The 19,980-nt window shown below is 41.2% G+C and overlaps 2 protein-coding genes across 2 annotated transcripts in view; one reads left to right on the top strand and one right to left on the bottom strand.

The window, feature by feature from the left end:
- Positions 1–240: 240 nt before the first annotated feature.
- On the bottom strand, positions 241–5,753 carry pex10 (peroxisomal biogenesis factor 10). Its single transcript, XM_028013469.1, has 6 exons — positions 5,496–5,753; positions 3,982–4,062; positions 3,499–3,899; positions 2,378–2,544; positions 2,077–2,218; positions 241–1,156 (listed from the first exon to the last, which is right to left on the bottom strand). Exons 1-6 carry the CDS (start codon positions 5,605–5,607, stop codon positions 1,088–1,090), a joined length of 972 nt encoding a protein of 323 aa, XP_027869270.1. The 5' UTR covers positions 5,608–5,753; the 3' UTR covers positions 241–1,087.
- Positions 5,754–8,900: 3,147 nt separating this feature from the next.
- plch2a (phospholipase C, eta 2a) overlaps positions 8,901–19,980 on the top strand; it is a 159,630-nt gene continuing 148,550 nt past the window's right edge. Inside the window, 1 exon segment of the mRNA XM_028012577.1 lies at positions 8,901–8,995. The gene's annotated coding sequence lies outside the window, so the exon portion shown is untranslated.

Genomic DNA, 19,980 nt, shown 5'->3' on the forward strand with positions numbered 1-19,980 from the left:
TAAATGTTAAAAAAATGATGATCTTATCAAAAATCTGTGAAAACAGCAATCAGGCCCTGGTTGTAATAGCTGAGCATTTTGGTAAATTGAAAAGATTACTTCAATGCCAAGCCCTCCTAGTGGTATGAATAATTGTGGACTTAACTGTAGCTATTAAATTCAATACAGGTATAGTCATATTTAGCGTACTTGTGGCCAATGTCAGCATCATTGCTATCAGAGAATTCAAATCAAAACGAATTTCATGAAAATGGTGGAGATGTTTAAACCAGAGTCACATTAGTACAAAGGCTCATTTATGTAAAATGTATATTGCTCTTACAAATTAAAAGATTTTCAACAAGAAAAAAAAAATCTTATTTGAAACTAAACGTTTCACTTTAAGAAAATAAATTTCTCTTTTATTTTCTAATGGTAATTATTAACTGCAGAATGGCGTTTTCCATGAAGCATCCAAGGTGGGACAGGAATTTGAAATACTAGATTTTTTTCACAACAAAAACACAATAAGAAGATCTGAGTTTATCCTTAATGTAGCAGAAGCTTTGTTATGATGCTGAAAATAATCCACAAGAACAATCCGTCAAACTAACTCCTTACGATTCCTTTAGATCGTGACAACTTTATTTTTTTAATTAGCTAGTCAAAAAAACTACATGTTTTTATCAGAATCTTTCATGAATAATTTTTCTGTTCCTGAATTTCCAGCAGAGCTGATCCAAAAAAGGTCCACTTTAGAACTAGAACAAGCCAAAAACAATCGTTTCATCATCCAGGCAGTATTTTTTTCTAAATAGTAATGTTGACTATAAGCACATGCTTATAGCATAAATTGAGCGCATAAAATAATAATTCAAACAAAACATGCCAGAAGATATGATCTGATGAAGTTAAAACATTTAAATCACCGCTGGAATTCCCAGATATCGACATTTACATCATCTGATTGATACAATCCAAACGTATCCTGCTCTCCTTAGGACAGACGGATAAGTTTCAGCAGGCTGGAAGGTTCTGGTCTCCATGACGACTGAATACACAAATTAGGACGAGCTTCAGTTCAGCCGTGTGTGTTCCAGCTGCAAGTCTAGCTGTAGTTCCTTAGAAACACCAGTCTATGAGGCAGGAACTTCTCCCGACACAAAGGACACTCCGCCTGGATCACACACACACACACACACACATTTCAGTGTCATATAAAATGCTATGACTTCTCTGTAGACAATATTTATTTCCATCTTATTGCTGTTGTCAATGTCGCACAGCACAACCATTAAAAATGTTCCCAGATCTAAGCAGAGATCAACCCCAATCAGATGGATGAGTTTTGATCATCTCTGCATATATTTATTAACATCTTATCTACAGCACAAACCAAACTCTTTGCTGCACAAACTGTGTTTCATTTGCAGGAGGTGGGCTTGGAGAAGGGGATGGGGAGGGAGGGCAACTTTGCTCGGGTTTCTAAAGCTAGAATTCTGCATATGGAAACAAAAAGTGTCTGTAAATATAGGTTAATTGTGATTGATATTGTCACTGCAATGTTAAGAAACAGCGACAAAATGACCAGCTTCTCTGATATCGTGAAGAGTGAAATGTCTTCCCATCACATTCAGACCTTATTTCACTTTTCTGAACATTTATTCAGTTGCTTTTCCTTCTGCGGATCCTTTAAATTCACATGCAACATAAAACTGATCTTCACACGTCCGGATGATTCTTTGGTATATACAGCTCTGGAGAAAATTAAGAGACCACTGCATTGAAAACCTCTCAGTTATTCCACCAAACACTGATTTCTGAACTCTTTCTAAATGAATCCAAACCTGTTTTCTTTGCATATTGGAGTATTTACTTTACTCAAAACATACTCAGGGAAACTGATCATTTTAAGTGATCTCCTATTTTATATATATATTATATATACATGAAAAGTTTGATTCGTGTATTGAAAAGGAGAGTTCACAGAAGAAGAAGTGATGCAGAGCAGGAAGCTGGTGTTTGTTATCAGACGGCTGGATAGAGGTGGGTTAGCTGTGACGTCCATCAGGTCTGGAGCTGACCAGAGAGTCTGACCTTGGTGTTGCACCACTCGGCGATGCACTCCCAGCAGAACAGGTGTCCACAGGGGGTGCAGGTGGAGTTCCTGCGCGCCTCCAGGCAGAGGATGCAGCGCGCAGGTCGGGGCGCGGAGGCGGAGCTCGCTGGGTGCCGAGGACTGATCACACACAGCAAGCTCTTATGAAGGACTTTTATTACAATGTTTTCATTTAATTAGAAAGATTAACACATTTCTAACCCCCCCAAAAAACAGCTCTAAAATCGCTGAGAATCGTTTTAACCAGGAAAGTGAGCGTGTCGTGTTGTGGCGCTCTACCTGAGGCTCCTGTAGAGCTGCCACTCCTGCCTGGCTCTCTGCCTCTGCCTCAGGTTGTTGAGCTGCAGACTCAGAGTGACGAGCAGCTGGAGGAAAGATACGCAACCCAGCAGCCGGTAGCTTCTCCTGATGGACGAGTCATCAGCGTTCGGCCCCGTCACACACAGCTGAACACGCCCACACACACACACACACACACACACACACACACACACACACACACACACACACACACACACACACACACACACACTACTGACAACTCAACATTTAGTTCCCTGATCTTAAAAGCATCTTGAAATTCATAAGTATTGCTTTTTGGGTTTCATCTGACTGAAAAAGTTAAAAGTTACATCCTAAAAAATAACAAGGAGCAGTAGAAGAAGACTGAACTTACATGCATGAAATAGTTTCTTTCAGGAGGAAATACATTGAAATGGAATATATATGGATAGCACTTTCAACCTCAAGTTGAATATTTAATTACATAAAACCAACAACTGAATGTTAATTTGAAAAATGTAAATAAATAAAAATAGGTATGTAAAATATAATTTCAATAAAATAAAGATTTTATATTTTCCATTTGCATGTTTATTATTGTATTCACCCAGTAATAAATACGAATAGTTCATCTAACTAACCAATTTCCTTAATTATGGGAGACAGGTGATCGACCGACACTTACATGTGAAGCCTATCTGCTTCACATGTAAGTGTTGGTCTTATCTTAAAATCAGCCACCGTTTTCTTTGGTCCCGCCCATCTAGTCATGTCTACACGTTTGCAGTTAATAGTCAGCTCACTGTTGCCAACTCAGTGGCTTTATTGCTGTATTTAGCAACATTTCAGACAAACAAAGTGCTAAAATTGGAATCGGCAGCTCAGGCTTTTTAAAAGATCGGTAATCGACAATTTTCAAGAATAACTGCAGTCCCCGAACTCCTAATGTACAGGGAATGTAATAGGGGGGAAAATACATTTAGGTGAAATAATTTACTGAATGCTAGTGTTAATGTAGAGATGGAAATCAACAGGACTGATGCTCCCTGGTTCTGACTCAGACTTGTTTGTTTTGTTGGAAAGTATTTGGTGGGCAGTCGGTGTCTGGTCTAACTTACGTAGCCGATTCCAGCTGCCCTCTTGGACATGTGGTAGAAGGAGCTGCTGACGTAGAAGAGAGCAACATGGAGTCGGTGCAGCAGAGCCAGGCTCTGCTGGATCACAAACACGGCCGGCTGGCAGGCCTTCCTCTGCCGCTCCGTCAGCAGCCCCACCGCGCTCTGCGCCGCCCTCCGGAGCCAGCGCTCCAGGCTCCAGGCCCCCGACGCTGCCTGGCGCCGCCGCGCCTCCAGCCCGCCTTCCAGCTCGTTCTCCAGACACACCAGGGCCTTCTCCAGGAGGTACGGCACAAAGGCGTGACAGAGGACGAAGAGGCAGCGCCTGGCCCGGGACGGGATCTGCCGCCGGGAGGGATCCACCTGGACGATCCCCACATACTCCTCGCCCAGAGTCTGATAACCTGCGCACAGTCCGGATCCATCGTTTAACCGGCTCCGTTCATTCGATGAGGTTAGAGCTCAACTTTTAAATTCAAGAATGACCTGAGAGCGTGGTTAAACCATAGTAAGCCAAGTCTGACAGCAGCTCCACCTCTCTCCTCCAGTCCAGCCAGTGTTTGGATCCTGCAGGAAAAAAGGAAAAAAAACATCTTCATCTGGAAATTACCAGCAAAAATAAAAGGTCGTCGTAACGACCAGGTAAAAACACACCGTAAGGAAATGCTACAGTGGCTTGTAAAAGCATCCGTACCCCTTGAACTTTGCCATATTTTGACACATTGCAACCACAAACATAATTATATTTCATTGAAATTTCATGTGAAAGACCAACACAAAGTGGCATACATTTGTGAAGTGGAAAGAAAATGATACATGATTCAAAATATGGTTTACAAATAAAAAACTGAAAGGTGTAGTGTGCTAAAGTATTCTTCCCCCCCCCATCAGTTGCCTGATGACTGCTAATGACTAAATAGAGTCCACCTGTGTGTAATCTAATCTCAGTACCAATCCAACTGCTCTGTGTCGCCTCAGAGGTCGGTTGAAGGAATAATGGAGAGCAAACAGCATCGTAAGTCAGATTTCACAGAGTTCTGTTCAAGACGAGGCCCTCCGCCTAAACGTCCAGACTGAACAAGGAGAGCGCTGGTCAGAGATGCGGCCAAGAGGCCCGTGGTGACTCTGGACCAACTGCAGAGATCCACAGCTCAGGTGGGGGGAAATCTGTCCACAGGTATTTAAATCCCCGGGAGCGTCTCAAAGCTCAAAAACGTAAACTGTGGGACCAAATCCAGGAGGAGTAGAAAATGAGGACCAAGTTCAAACCATCTCCTCCATGTATCACAATGAAAAAAAGAGTCAAATCCCAACTCCAGTGTTTCTCTGCTCAGCTTTCTAACCAGACAGAGAGTGAAAGCAAAGAGAGCAGCAAAGACATATTAGATGGATTAGCAGTGCTTCATGAGAACCAACGACATTTTTACTGAAGGGCTATGATGAAAGAAAGGATGTGAATCAAGAAATAAAACTGTAAATGTTACATATCTCTGTTTGACCCATTTTAATCAAGTCAAGGTACCGCTCACATAGCGAGGCCATGTTCCCTTTTGAATGTCCTACACCAGCGTTTCCCAATTCCGGTCCTCAGGCCTCCCTGCTCTGCATGTTTTAGATGTGCCTCTATTCCATAGCAGCTGATTCAAATGATTGCATGACCATCAAGTGCTGCAGAAACCTGTTGATCACCCATAGATTCAATCCAGGTGTGTAGCAGAAGGGAAACACCTAAAACATGCAGGGCAGGGGGGCCTGAGGACCGGAATTGGGAAACGCTGTCCTACACTATATTCCCCAAGAGAGACAATAAAGATGAAGTTAACTAAAATGTTTGTTGCTCCTTCTGCTCTAGGAAAGCGGGCTGACTGACAGACCAACCCGATGAGTTTTCTGAGTAAAGCAGACAGTTTTACTCTCCTGATCTTTCCGTAACATTTCAGAAGCAAGTGGACCCCTGGCTCTGGACCCAAACCGAGGAGAAACTGCCAGAGATCAGCTACCTGCGACGCTCTGGCAGGCTTCGTTAGCGCTGTTCCTCAGGAGGCTCCGGTAGAATTCATCCTTCTGACTGGACCGGATCAGCTGGGCCTGGTTTGCAGGAGCCAGAGGCATTTTAACCCGAACCTCAGGCGGGAAGGTTCACTGCAACACAGTCAGGTCCTCCGGGCATAACGCCCGTGTAGCGGGGCGAACATGTTGGAGAGTCTCCGGTTTGTATCCGGACACAGCGGAGTGGTTTGATGTCACTTCCTGACTTCTTCTTCGTCTGTTTTGTTTATTGGCGGTTGGTAAACAGCTTTAGGAAACACTACCGCCGCCAGCTAGTAAGGAGTGTGGGCCAAATAACGAGTAGTAAAATAAAAATAAATAATAATAATAATAAACCTATATGCTATCATACACACTACACGGTCTTAAAAAATAAAATATGTCGAGGCAGCTTTTACTTCCGGTGTCATTTTGCGATAAATCTAGGGTATTTAATTTAATTTAATTTAATTTAATTTAATTTCCGTTTAGGCAGTAATATACCAGCTTTAAAGAGCATTACCGCCATCTACTGGACGTACATGGAAAACTGGAGATTTACTGCCAAATATTTAATTCAATTTCGATTTGTGGATCTCGTCATTTTCTTTTTTGCCTCTGACACTGGATAGTGTTTTTCTCTCTTAGTGACTGTATACACTTACTTATTTCTGTAAGGGAATTTCATTTAATTTGTTAGTGAAAGGATCATTTTTCAGCCTACATGGAAAACATTCTGTGAGTTTCCCGGTGACCAGAAGGCAAAAACAACTGTTTGTATTGGTGATGGCATTTAGGATTCACAATCACATTCACGTCCAATTTTAATTTGTTTTTGATTTTCAAAAACACCAAAATCATGAGAAAATTACAGTTATTTTTGGCCACATGCTATATACGTTACAAAAATATTTTTTGTTTAACAAAGCAGACCCTGGGCATTTATATGATGTTATACATTACATTAGTTATTTTAATATGTTTATTTTTGTTTTGTTTTGTTAGATATAAACCAATTCCCTTGTTGTTCATATTCAGGCCTGCTGTGTAAAACAATGTCAGAAAACACCTCACCAGAATCACAAGGGTTTTTCCTCCAGTTGGGAAGGGAGTGGGTGGTTAAAGTGTTAAAGGTGATTAGTCATACTAGACATTCAGCGGCCTCATGTCCACACATGTACCTTACATTATCTGCTGCTCTCCCAGGACACCGGTGGGCAAAATTAAAATTCAGTAACCTTTCCTCTGTTTTCACATCTCTCGCAAATCCATGTGAAAGTCAGTGTCCTAGCTTTCCTCCTCCTCTCTCTCCAGCTGCCTCCAAGCTGCTTACTGCTGAAGGACTCGCCTCATGTCTCCTTAGATTTAGCTGATAACTAACTGGCCTCCAGCAGTTTTCTGCAGAGCCAGCGCTCGTATCCCCCTGTATCGCCCTGGAGGGGTTTTCACTGCCCCTACCTGTTCACCAACCCAGCACTCGAGTGTGAATAGCATCTGGCTCTGACAGAACAGACTTCCCAAATTCTTTCTTGGGGAAACACCAGACATGTTTCTTGTTTGCATTAGTCATTTTCTTCCACAGAAAATTGAAAACTCTTATTCTTTGCCCCAACCACCCACCCACCAGTATAAGACATACAGCCCCCACCCTAAATCAGGGGCAAAATGGAACAACATGAACAACATCTGAGAGAACTCCTTGCAGCTTTGGAAGAGGGGCGAAGGTGGTGGTGGTTGGGGGAGGGAGTCAAACTGTAGATGAAATCACTTTAGCAGTTCTAATGTAACACATACAGCAAATTTAAATGTAAATAACCATCCAAATGAACAGAATTAGGCATAATTGAATATAATCCCAGTACATAGCAGCATGGTGTTAATATTAAAGCTAGCAATAAGCTATTTAGAAGGATGATCACTAGTCAGATTCAGTCAGGTGTGAGAATTCAGGCATAAAGGAAGTACAGAGCACGTACTTCCTTCTTCTTACGGAAGAGTTGTGTTTTTTAAAAAAAACATTTGCCATATTGTGATGTTGTGTAACAAAATGTTTTGTTTGGTTGTGAATAACTAATAATAAATGCTGAAAGAAATAATTAACAAAATTACTAATTACCAAGTCAGTCACCACCTGATTATCTGGAAATAACAGCCATATAGTTTTCAGGCTCACTTATTGCTTTTGAATACCTGCCTGAGAAGGTTTAGGTATTAAATGACAAAAGAAGGATTGAGTTCAGAAAGGACATTCTTGAACTGTAAGCCTCTGGACGTATAAGGGATAAAGAAAGACAACTTTCCTACAAAGGTTAATTAACAAAAATAATCCAAAACAAAAATAAGAACAAAACCAATTACCAATAAAAACGATGTAATGATGTCACAGGTTTATTCGGTGGAATTTGGAAATGAGGTCTAATTAGATGGAAGTTGATTAAGATTAGTTTGCAAAATATGTTGTGAATTACTCTCACAGTAGCACCAAAATATCTAAGAATACAACACGAAATAACTCAAAGATATATTGTAATCTCATAGTTCAATATGAAGGTGTGGTTCAGTCCTTCATGGCTGAGTCCAAAAATTGATTAGCCATAACCATTTGAGCTGACAAGCAATTAAACAAGTGGACCTAATGAAGTGACCTGGTGAGTAGAAATGGTTTAACTCCAGAAGTTTGGGTGTAATTTCCAAGGGGAGATTATCTGCCATATTGGCTTTAACTTCAGTGTTTTATGGAGAATCCAAGTTTGGTCAAAGTTCACTTTTCCCAGCTTGGATCATGAAGGGAACACACTGTTACAGCCAAGTGCATCACATCTCCCTGGACTGAACACAGAGACTTTCCTCTGCAGGAAACGGTCAAGCTTTTTTTCCTTTGCCTGAACGTTTTGTTTCGTGTCTCTGTTCCATAAAAGAATAGTTAAGATCCAAATACTTGTGTTTGTTAAACCAAGTCATGTAAATGAAGCAGGGGGTTAGATTTGATATCAGTTTGAGATAAAGTAAAAACATTAATGGAGTGAAATAAAATAAGAAAATGCCCTACAGATATACAACCCAGCTTTCTGAACCTGTTGCCAGGAGGTGTTAATTCACTCATACATTCATTCTGAGCTGATACAGAGCAGCTGAGATCTGCTTGGAAAGTTGCAGAACCAGTTCTTTTGTCTAATCAGAGCTGCCAGGGTGGTGTATTATAACCTCCATCCCATTATAAGCCCACTCCTATCTTGTTGCAGACACTTTTCGGAGCACTTGAATCAACCCTTGGATCACAGCCCCGTCCATCCCACTCACCAGGAAGCTGAACTTTGTTCGAAGCGAGGGGGGAGGAGTCAACGGATTGCCTTTCCCTCCTCCCTTCAACTTGGCAGCTAATTGTAAGTTGCTGCAGAGGAAAGGTGGAAGGTGTGGGAAGTGCTTCAGTGTTTGGAATAAACCGTCCATGGAACCGTCTGTGATTTTACAGGTAAGGCTCTCTGGTTCATCTCCGTGTTCATTCCAGTTAACATCATTATGAAATGACATGTAGGTTTCTGCCTTAAAGCCTTAAGGTTCAGAATGCTTTACTGATCACAGCAGCGGTATACCTGCAGCGCATACCTGAGCTCTTGCTGCAGTCGTGTTGAGCAAAGGTAAACCAGTCACTTCAGCTTCTAGGATGTTTATGATTCACTGTAAAGGTGTTTTATTCACCATCTTTGAGCTTATCGACAGCTAGACAAGGAGGAATAACAATCATCAGACTTCTAAACACATAAAGTTACAAATGTCAAATGGTGTAAATTATTTTCTAAATAAGAAACATCCATTCATCAAGAAACATGTGCTAGGAAGTTTACTCCATACATTTCTTTGCTGAATGAGTAACTTAATTTTTTTTTTTTTTTTGAGCAACACTGTAAAATCACATACAAATCAAATGGGAAACAGTGATTGAGTTGCCACACAGTGCTGTCAAGAGAATCCATTAGTCAGAAAGACAGCAGTCAACTCTGGAAGCTGATTTGTTGGGAAAGTTTTAAAGGCAAACATACATGACTCTGACTGAATGCTTTTTAAAGTTGTTAGAGCTCTAAACATCTAAATGTTGGGACTTTCTGGAGTAAGATCGATTGAAGAAAAACCACCAGAAGAGGCACATTTCATGAATTCACTGATTTGTGGAACAGGTTTGCATGCTTCATCATGTTACACTGATGGTTCCCAAAGAGTTAATAGAATGTGGCAATGAGTCCCAGGTTTGAATTGTCCACGAGGGACCAATGGATTCTCTGCAGATGTTTAGCATATGCTATTGTGACCAAGTTTGGGTACACAGCTCCTTCGTAAGACAAAACCAACAGCTGCTGTGTGGGAAGATGTCAAGTTTAAGATGGAACTCATCATGGCCTTTCCTGGCTTATGACTGAAGAGGAGGTGCAGTGCTTTATGTAAAGTTAGTTGGCTTCTGGGCGTGGCGTGGCGGTTAGCGCGACCCGTATTTGGAGGCCTTGGGTCCTCGACGCGGCCGTCGCGGGTTCAACTCCCGGACCCGATGACGTTTGCCGCATGTCTTCCCTCCTCTCCTTCCCCGTTTCCTGTCAGCCTACTGTCATATAAGGGACACTAGAGCCCACAAAAGACCCCCTGGAGGGGTAAAAAAAAAAAAAAAAGTTAGTTGGCTTCTGTCAGTTCTATGATCACAGCATGATCACAATAGGAATATTTTATCTTTGCCAATAGATCATTTGAATTGTTACTCAATGAAGCTTTAGCAACTCACACAGATCATGGTCAGTTGTGTCAGATGGCTGTACACACTGCTTTGGTTCTGCAGGATGTTTCTTCCTGTTAAAGGGGAGTACGTGCAGTATGAGGGACTGGTGTAAAGTCAGCGACACAATGCAGTCGATTAGCTGCTGTGTCTACATGCTGATCTAGTAGGAGAGAATGCTCCAAGTCAACGACTCGATGCAAATCTGCTCTTGGAGGATATGCCACACTGTAATTAGACAATAGGTTTTTTGTTTTCCATAGATGATGTCTTCATTTTAGAATTGAATTCAATTTAGTTTAAATATATATCGTGCATTTACAACAGATATTTTCCTCACGCCTGTTTACAGATGAGTAAAAGTATAAAATTCCAGTTTATTCCAATTAAATCCATGATGACGATGCGTTTAGCTCCAATTCCATGCTGCCTGTGTGTAATTAAAGTCAGCTGATTATGTAGTCACAGGAAACCCAACTGATTGCATAAAGCTACCAGTAGGGGGTGTCTACCCACCTTGCCATTGGGTGGCTTGTGATCTGAACACCCACAGAAACAACACTACACCAGCCAACCATTTAGATGCCATTGGGTGACCGTGATGTTGGGGATGTGTCAGGCTGAAAGTTGACTGTCGGGACTAAGCTAGAGGGTCTTGTTGAAGTCCCTCCCTCCTGACCTCATTGGAGCTGGCTGACCCGATGGAAAGGTAAAGGTAATGTGCCCTCACCCTTTAGTCCCTCAGAGTTCTGGCTGGTGTCAGTCTAATGGGTTGTGTGCTGGGGGACGGAGGGTGAGGGGCCACCAGTTTGGGGCTCGGCCTGCATAGCAAGCTTTACAGATGACTTACTTCAGATGGCTTTTCTGAGGTAGTACCTGGTATCTGGCTGGCTGAGGATGCTGCACCCTTTGCTGGTGTTTGTGGCTGAGAGTTGGATGCCTCCAATTAATTCATCATACTTTTGCTTTCTTTCTTTCTTTCTTTCTCTCTCTCTCACTCACAGACGCACACAAGAATAGTTCCTTTGTTAGCTCCTTCATTTTGGACTCAATTAAAGAGAGGTGCTGAGCCAGAAAAAACAAAGAGGTTGACATTGGTAATCTCAGAAAAAATCGACATTGTTTTTTCAAGAGGAAATGCACATGCTTGAGGAAATAATCTCTAAAATAAAACAAAAGACAATCTCAACAATGACTACGAACAATATATAAATGGAGAGCAATATGAGAAAAAAGCAGAGCGAGAAAAAGAAATTCTCCAGCAGCTTAAGCCCTACAGCAGCCCTATTGCTGTAGGGCTTAAGCCAGTCTAACCATAAACTTTATCAAAAAGGAATGTTTCAAGACAGGATGTTTGCCTTAAGAAATAAAACTGGGAGTTGGTTATGGAGGGGTGTGATAACTAAAGATCTGCCTCCTATTCTACTTTTAGAGCCTCGAGGAACCCGCAGTAATCCTGCAGTCTGAAAGGAAAGAGGTCCAATCAGACCTCTAACATAAGAAATGGATTGATTATCACAATATGTAAGAAGAATACTTTCAAATTCTCTTCTGCGTTTACAGTCAATGAAGAAAAACAAAAAAAAAGACAATTGTACATCGCTTTCATCTTCATCAGATTTATCAGAAAAACACTTCTTCACTTATACATTTTTCTTTGTTTTTTTGTTGCTAATGTCATATAAAATGATGTTCCTGCTTGCTTTTGATTAATTTTACTTTTTCACATCCGCTGCTAACACATCTGTTTGAAGAGATTGTTTTATACAACACTATGCTAACAGAGAACAGAAACTGTTGTAGATTGTGCGAAGGTGGGCAGTTGTTTGTGAACTTGGCAAAAAGGGAATCCTGAGCGTGCCTCTCTGGCACATGAACAAACGACAACGAATGCACCTACAAAACTCGCCAGGAGAAAGAAGTTTAACACCTGGCAGTCAGACGTTTCCCTAACAACCTCAGGAACATCTGCTTCACATGAAGCATCACCGGCACGTCACGTCTCGGACTCAAGTTGTTGTTTTGTTGTGAACGTTGTTCGGAGCCCGTTGCATTTAGTCCCACCATGAACGGAACAAGTCATGTTGAGGTTTAGGCTAAATGCTGCCGACTCTCAGGCTTTGCGGCATTGTTTCTGTTTCTGACCTTCCTGTTTTGGAATCTCATGACGACTCAAATGGAATAAGAGTAAAACTATCACATGAATGTCAGCATGCTTTTTACTAACCTTAGAGTGCACCCAATCAGATCAGAGCCATGATGTAACAGGTATATCTTGGGATTTTCCATGTCTGGAGTCTTGTTTCAGAGCTTTTTATGAAACAAAAAATGTCTCTGTAAGTGATCTGCCTTAGCTAGCAGATTAGATGCAACAAACACAAAAACAGCCTCCTGGTTTCCCAACGTTTCATTCTTGATGGCTGTTTCCTAAGGTAGTTCCTGTTTGTGTTTACCAGATAATCTTGAGTATTGCAGGTCCACGTAACCTCAGCTCAGGTGTCATAATCATGAGGGTGATATGAAGTTGTCTGAAAATATAAATAAGCTCTGACAAAGTGATGACTCTGTGGTAACAGCAGTATTTGCACTGTTCTCTCTGATCTGATGGCCCCTAAAAACTCACCGTCTGCTTCACGTGTGCTTGGACACCAGATTATTTGCACTTCATGAAGTGTTTGTCAAGCAATTCCACAAGTCCCATTGTCAACTTTCATAAGTGGAACACAATCTCTAACTTTGAAGAAGTCATGTCTAGAAGGTTTTATCCTCCCATTCTGCCTCTTTGTCTGGTGCCTCTGCAGACGCATGAATCATGGAGTCTCACTCAAGCGCATCTTTTACATCCTGAGTAATTATGTTGTGTTAGACCACCGACTTCTTCTCCTGCAGCACCCGGAGGCAGGAAAGTCATAGATCATAACATGCAGACAGTGCCTGTATTCATTGCAAATCTTATGTAGCCCCTGGCTTAATGTAAGTAGCCTATTTCAGTGAACTGGAGGCAAGAGCAGACCTGTTCCACATCCTCCATGCAGACTGTGTGAGGTTACCTCATCGGTGTTGTATCATCTGACTTTTATTAGGCCATAAGACAAAACAAACAAGCATTGTGTGCTGATAGGACTTTCATATGCTGCTGCAGAGACGGGGTTATGTCTGTATGATTCCTCCAAAGTGTGATGTTTCAGGAGGCTGCTTATGGTCAGGCAGTCAGTAGGTACTTTAAAGCAAAAATCTAAATGAGTTCTTAGGTTTCAGAAAACTAAGCTGAGAGATAATAAAAGTCAGAACTTTTTAAACTAATAAAGCTCTGAGGTGTACTATGTAAATCTCAGAGCTTTCCAAGCTATTCTTTCTAAGTTCATGCTGCATTAGCGTATCCAAAGAAAACACTTATGTTTGTGTGATTTGTTTAAAAGTAGTTTGAGTTGAAGTATCTTTATTGTCAAATGCAATAATCCACCTCTTTAAAATCAATGAATTATGAATTTGTGGTACAGTCCAAGATCCAGAGAAGATCTAGAAGCAGAGATCTACTCCAGCTCTTAGACATTAGTCCTTCAATCCTGGAAATATTCTTCCGTTGATAAAAGGCTGACTTTTTAACCTGATGTTTCAGGTTTGAGTCCATCAGTGCACCCAGATTTCAGGCCTGATCACTAGTTTCTAGTTGTAAAAACTGACTCAAGGAAAGTCTTTATTCTCTAGTTAACACTCAAACCAGCCACATACTGTACAAGAGCATCCAGCCCAGCACTCCAGTTGGAACATGGTGGTCGACCGTGTCGAATGCTGCATTGAGGTCCAAAAGCAACAGCACTGTGGTTCTTCCACAGTCTGCATTTATGCAGAGGTTTCTTGTCAAGTGTTCAACAAGTGTTAAGAGAACTGAGGCAAACCAAGCAGAGCATTAGATGGCCTTATTGCATTTTCACACAAAGCTGATGTGATGTTGTTCTGAATTTTTATGGGTTTATGCTCATCTTATTAGATTGTTCTTCTAGAAATGTTGCCTTTGTGAGGGTAAATCAGCTGCTGGTTTGAATGTCCCACCAACAATCACAGACTGCCAATTTTGAGGTCAGAAGACTTTCCTTTGCTTAGAACAGATGGAAATCTTATTGATTGAGTCTGGCTTCAGTATATTTAGTCCCAGTGTTTTTGTTGCCATTAGCATGGTAATATTAGTAGTGAAATATTATAATGCAAATTCAAAAATGAGAGAGTAGAAACCAAAGGAGACGAGTTATGCACCAAACAAAATGACCAATTTAAGCTATAAGTCAGAAATTCTTCCTCCTCCATTGCTTTTAGCAGTTTAAATAATTCCTCTGTTGCAGAATCTTCACCTCCAGTTTGCTTTAATCACAACATATTGCTCTAAGTAGGCTGCTTCAGCTTTTGTTTAGTCCAAAACACAGAAATGTTTTCAGAAGGCTTTCCATGTATCTGTCATCAGCACTAAATTTGTCAGTCCATTGGGAAACTGCAGTGCCACCACCCGGCGGTTACCACAACAGTCAGTCTTACTGAGCTTAAACGAAGTGCAAGCAGGGCACCAATTAACATGTCTGAGGCGTGAAAAGCAACAAAAACAGCAGCGAGGATGAAAGTTCCTGCAGGTTCAAACATGACAACTGCTTTGACATGCAGAAGACGGCGCAGGATTTTCTTCTTCTTCTCTACATATTAGAGGGAATTATGATTCAACTTTATTCCAAACCACACATACCTTCACCTTTTTGATAAGTTTTAGGCTCATTTCACGACCTTTTCGGTGTTGCAGATTATTGTGTTTTTGTTATATATCAAATCATTTTCTACTTTTTTTATTTCATCCATCTGCTCACCAGTTGGCTTGACATTTTCAGATGCACTTCAATAACTGCAGACTGTTCTGACCCCAGGCGAATAAAACCACATCTGACTTCTGACACAACTTCCTTCGGCTGTCAAACGTCTGATGCTGTAAACAGTAACAGCAAAATGAGTTTTGGGGATTTTTGATTGTTCTCTGTCCTCGGTTATCCAGACTGGACGTACAGCTTTAACAGTCATACATTTATGATTCATTCTGCTGTAAAGGGAAATTATTCTTTGTTAAAAAGAATGAACAAATGATAAAATATCACATTAAGAGGCTCTGACGTCAACACTAAAAATGGGTCAAAACACACATTAAAGAAAACTTTTGATAGATTATAATTATGTGCTCTGATGCATCTTGTTTGTTAGATTAAAAGAATATAAAAAATAACCTATAAAATGGTGCTTTGTTTTTTATTTAGTCCATATTTCTGTATTCAAATGTTCTTTGTATTGGTCTGATTACAGTAATCTTAAGGTTTATCAGCTGTTTGCAGAAAATTATCATAATTAACTGAAACGACAGTTTAAAAACATTGGTCTTTGTATTGTTAGTCTATATAATGTGTTTCACTTGGTGAATTAAGTTACATAAATAATTTTACTTTTTAATTATATTCCAGTTTATTGACTATGACTATACAGACTCCCTCTTTTCACCCACTCCTCTCTGGATTCTCCGGTCTTATCGTGTTCTCAGTCAGCAATACTTCGCGGTTTTGCTTTTGTTTCCCTTTGTGACGTAGTCATTTTATTTAACAATTTTCACATGTTTCTGCCTGCCTCCTGCCTGCAATTGAGTCCTTACCTCAGGGACTGATAATGTTCTCGGCTTTTGTCAGTTTTACTGTAATTGTTCAATTTTTTTCTTCTTTTTTTCTGCAGACTTACTAGGATTGTAATAGTTTCCTCCCTATTGCACCAACACATTTACGTACACGTCTGAAGACTCAATCAAATTAAAAGTATTCTGTGTGTTTTCTGAACCAAACGGAGACGGTCACCAGAGCTCTGGTGTGACCTGATGTGAAAAGACGCTTCTCTGTCCCTTTGTGGAGTTTTTTTTTTTCTTTTTCCAGCTGGGAGTTGGTTTGTAGCAGCTTTCAGCTCAGTCAGTGGGGATTTAACAACACTGAAACCAAAAGCCTTACCTGGTATAAAGGGCAGAGAGGGAAAAAGCCACCTGTTACTGCGGATCTATGTGGATTTGAGTTGCAGAATAAAACTGACTGAAGGCTTCATTTAACCAGGACGGCGCCACCTTCTGTTTGCTGCTGAGATAGAAACATTCAGTCTGCTGTAGCTTAGTGAGCTCCAGCATGCAGAAGGTTTTAGAGCGAGTAGATCCAGTCAAAGCTGAGACGGTTTGGACATGCACAGAAGAGTTAGAGTTGATATAATGGACAGAGGATGATGAACACTGAGTTGCTGGGGAGGAGCAAAAAAGCAAAAGGACAAAAGAGGTTTATGAATAATGACAGGAAGGTGTACAGGTTGTCGGTGTGGCAGAGGCGGGAGCTGAAATGTGGTGAGATGGACGTAACGGGATTTAACTGGAGGAACCAGTGAGGCGCGAGACCAGAAGTGTTAAAGACTGTGACCGACCAAATCTTGACTTGTCTACAGAAATTTCATCATGTTTTTCCTTGGCAGACATTTATCTGAAAGATACATACTTCATGGAGGATGCTTATTGTCCTAAGGCTCCACAGTACCAACATGGAAAATACCCAAAGTTTTTAACCCCTGCTGCATGTGTTTAAGACGCTTTAATTGTGTTTTTCAAACAATCAACTCAGCTGAAGAATTTGGGAGGGAAGCCGTTGGTGCATTTAATACCCAGTCTATACTGCTGACCGAGAAAATGTAAAGCCCTGTAAACAAATGAATGAAACAACTTCCGGGTGCTAATCATCCAAACACTGTTAGCAGCTTTTTCACTGCATCCCTGTGTGTGTCTCCTGTGCGAGTGAGTGTCTGCACATGCCTCTTGCTCATTCCTCCGCAGCTTAGGAAAACAGTGAGTGCGCAAGCAGGTAGTCACAACAATCAGAGCTACAAGCTGGAACACTCTAAAGCTGGCTGACTCTCCCTCCGACGGCACCCCCAACACATTATTCTAAAGCTCTTATACTTTCAGAATCTATCAGTATCCTGTGGGATTAATAGGACTGTTATCAGCAGCGTGTATGGAACTGGTATTTCTGTATTTCCTCCTCAAATCAAATGAATGTGAAGCGGTCTTTCCCCTTGAAGGTTTAGTTAGAGCTGAGGCTGTGAAACAGAGGAGCCCGACATGCTTGAGCTTGCCTGAAAGTTGTTACACGGTGCAACAAAAGAGTGTTGACCCAAGAGCTTCAGAAACTTTTGTTCCAGATGACAGCCATTACTCTTCGTAACAACCTTGCTAAACATGCGCCAGTGGTGTAAGAATCATTGCAGCAGCCTGGAAATCTCTCTGGAAATGACGCATCCCGCTGGTAGTTAAATAACGCAACCTTCTTCCCCTAATGATGATCTAGAGCTTACACAAAAAGACATGGAAAAACCTAAGATGCAAAGTTAACCAATATGCTTCTGGTGCCATCCATCAATCCATTAATCTTTGATTGATGGAAGACCAGTTGCAGTTATTAATCATCTGTACAGTTCATGCAAGCTAAGCTTCTTGGTTAATGATTCTTTTACACTGAACGTCCCGAGAGCTCTCGGGTGCCAGCAATTCCCAAGTAGCCCTGTTCAATCTCCATAAAAACCCTTCTGGAGACTTAAAAAACCTCTACCCAGTTGCTGATTTCAAAGGAGTGACACCTTTGACAAAAATATGTAAGCATGTTTAATCTGTCTTCTTCTTTTTCTTTTTTTTTGAAACCTATACTCGTATTTCTTATTCAAAATATGTGGTGAAAATGTAAAAAAAGGGACATCAGTGCATTTAATGTCTGACAAATGTAAATATGGAAATAATCCTCCAGGAAAGACACATTTGTGCAGCACAAACAGATCATGGGGATGTCTATAGTTTGGGGTCCAGTGGGAAGAGAAGGTCTCTGACTGGCCGGAGGTTTGATTTCAGCTTCTCTTCACCACATCGAAGTATCTTTAGCCAAAACACCGAGTGCCAAATAGCTTAGCGTTGCTGTTTTGGTGTGTGAACGCGGATAATCTGACTTGTGCTCTTGTCCTGTGAACTCTCAATCAGGTAAGAAATGTGATAACTGAGATCAAAATTAATAGTAAGCGCCATCAGAAGCTGTTGTACTGCTTTACAGTTTAGAAGAGAAAAACTGTGTTTTGCTCTTTTGTGGCCTTGGATGAACTGAGAAATGTGAGTGAAAAATGGCTACTCCTTCTTTTCCAGTAACTCAATGATTGTGAATAATTAGAAGGCGGTGCTAAGCTTCCTGGTCTGAACCCTGAGATGTCAGGGTTTTGGAGAACTAATAAATCCGGCCTGATTCCTAGAAGAAACATCTAATCTACATCCAAAGTAGGATAGATGCTGTCTGTTTGGACCAGAGCAGGTTTGCATCCAAAATGTCTGCCAGTTATCAATGCAGCCCACATTACGCTGCATAATGCATCGTCTTAATTCAAGCGAGCTTGGGTTCATCAAACAGACGTCAATCAATAAATAATAATTCTCTCTAACATTTTACTCCTATTTAGGACACATTACATCACAGTGTGTGTTTGTTTACTCAAATAGCTGTGTGTTACAGAGACTGACATCTGCACCAAAAAATGTCTAACCAGAGGAAACAAGCTGAAGTGTTGCACATGAATGACACACATACACACACAACCAGTCCTGTTGTCCAGGTGGTGTGTGTGTGTGTGTTGGATTCCAGCAGGAAACGTGCCCATACCTGAATGCTGACGGACAACCTCCGTAAGACAAATCCCAACACGTTCTCCAGCCAACCTTCCACTTCTAGCTGACACCCACACCACACATCCTTTAAGCACTATCGTCCACCCGTTTCTTGAGTGTGTAGCAGGGTGGCAGGTCTCATGGTTTGGTTTTTTTCTGGAAACCTTCCCTCTGGGAGGCAGCTGCGTTCTCGTGCGTTCAGCTTCGTGTCGGCAGATTCTCCGGAAGGATGATTGCAGGAAGGCAGGTAAACAGAGGAAGCTTATGTTGGAGAGGTGAGGATATGTGTTCAATCCAGGTCTTTACACCTCTCTGAGAAAAATGTATGGTCTAAATGCATTTAGACCTTTTCCGGTTTTGTGTACGGATTTTCTTCAATCTGGTCAGATTTTTAATATCCATTAAGACAAAAAGTGTGAAAGACGTGTTGGTTTGCGAGATAACCTTCAATTTTCTCTGCATGTAACAGAAACAGACCATGACAAAGGACATATTTTGGATTGGATTAGGTTAAAAGGTCTGAGAAAAACACTGATGTGGTTGATGACACTGTGTCCTGATTAAGACAAACATCTCCCACGTAGCACCAATAAAAGTTGATAAGAAATCATTTGAAAACATTGCATTAACGATAACAACCCGGATTTTCTAACCGAGGTCTTACATCATTACCCACTCTGCCTTCAGCCTCCGTTGAAGACCTTTTAAATAGTTTTAGCTCCATGACTATAATGGATGGCAGTTCTAAGATTATGAGATTCAATCTAGTGTAACGTAAGGGCAGATGTCATGATGTGCTTTCCGTCTTTAAGCATTTTGCACAGAGCCAACAACACGACACAGCAGCCACGAATTTCGGCAGCACCGGAACCCCGTATATCACAGTCCGTGGAAGCTCCGGAAGCATCTGTGTCACTGCCTCCAGGCTTTCAATTAAAAAGAAATCAGCATGGAAATA

The sequence above is a fragment of the Xiphophorus couchianus genome, chromosome 1 (genome assembly GCF_001444195.1).
Source record: "Xiphophorus couchianus chromosome 1, X_couchianus-1.0, whole genome shotgun sequence".
In the NCBI taxonomy this organism is placed as follows: Eukaryota; Metazoa; Chordata; class Actinopteri; order Cyprinodontiformes; family Poeciliidae; genus Xiphophorus; species Xiphophorus couchianus.

Bases quoted from the DNA above. Each gene is read 5' to 3' on its own strand.
- pex10 (XM_028013469.1), bottom strand. From the start codon at position 5,607: ATGCCTCTGGCTCCTGCAAACCAGGCCCAGCTGATCCGGTCCAGTCAG. The intron at 4,063-5,495 runs GTAGCTGATCTC...TTTTTCCTGCAG, and splicing joins AGCCTGCCAGAGCGTCGCAG to GATCCAAACACTGGCTGGAC. The intron at 2,219-2,377 runs GTAGAGCGCCAC...GTGTGTGATCAG, and splicing joins CAGCTCTACAGGAGCCTCAG to TCCTCGGCACCCAGCGAGCT.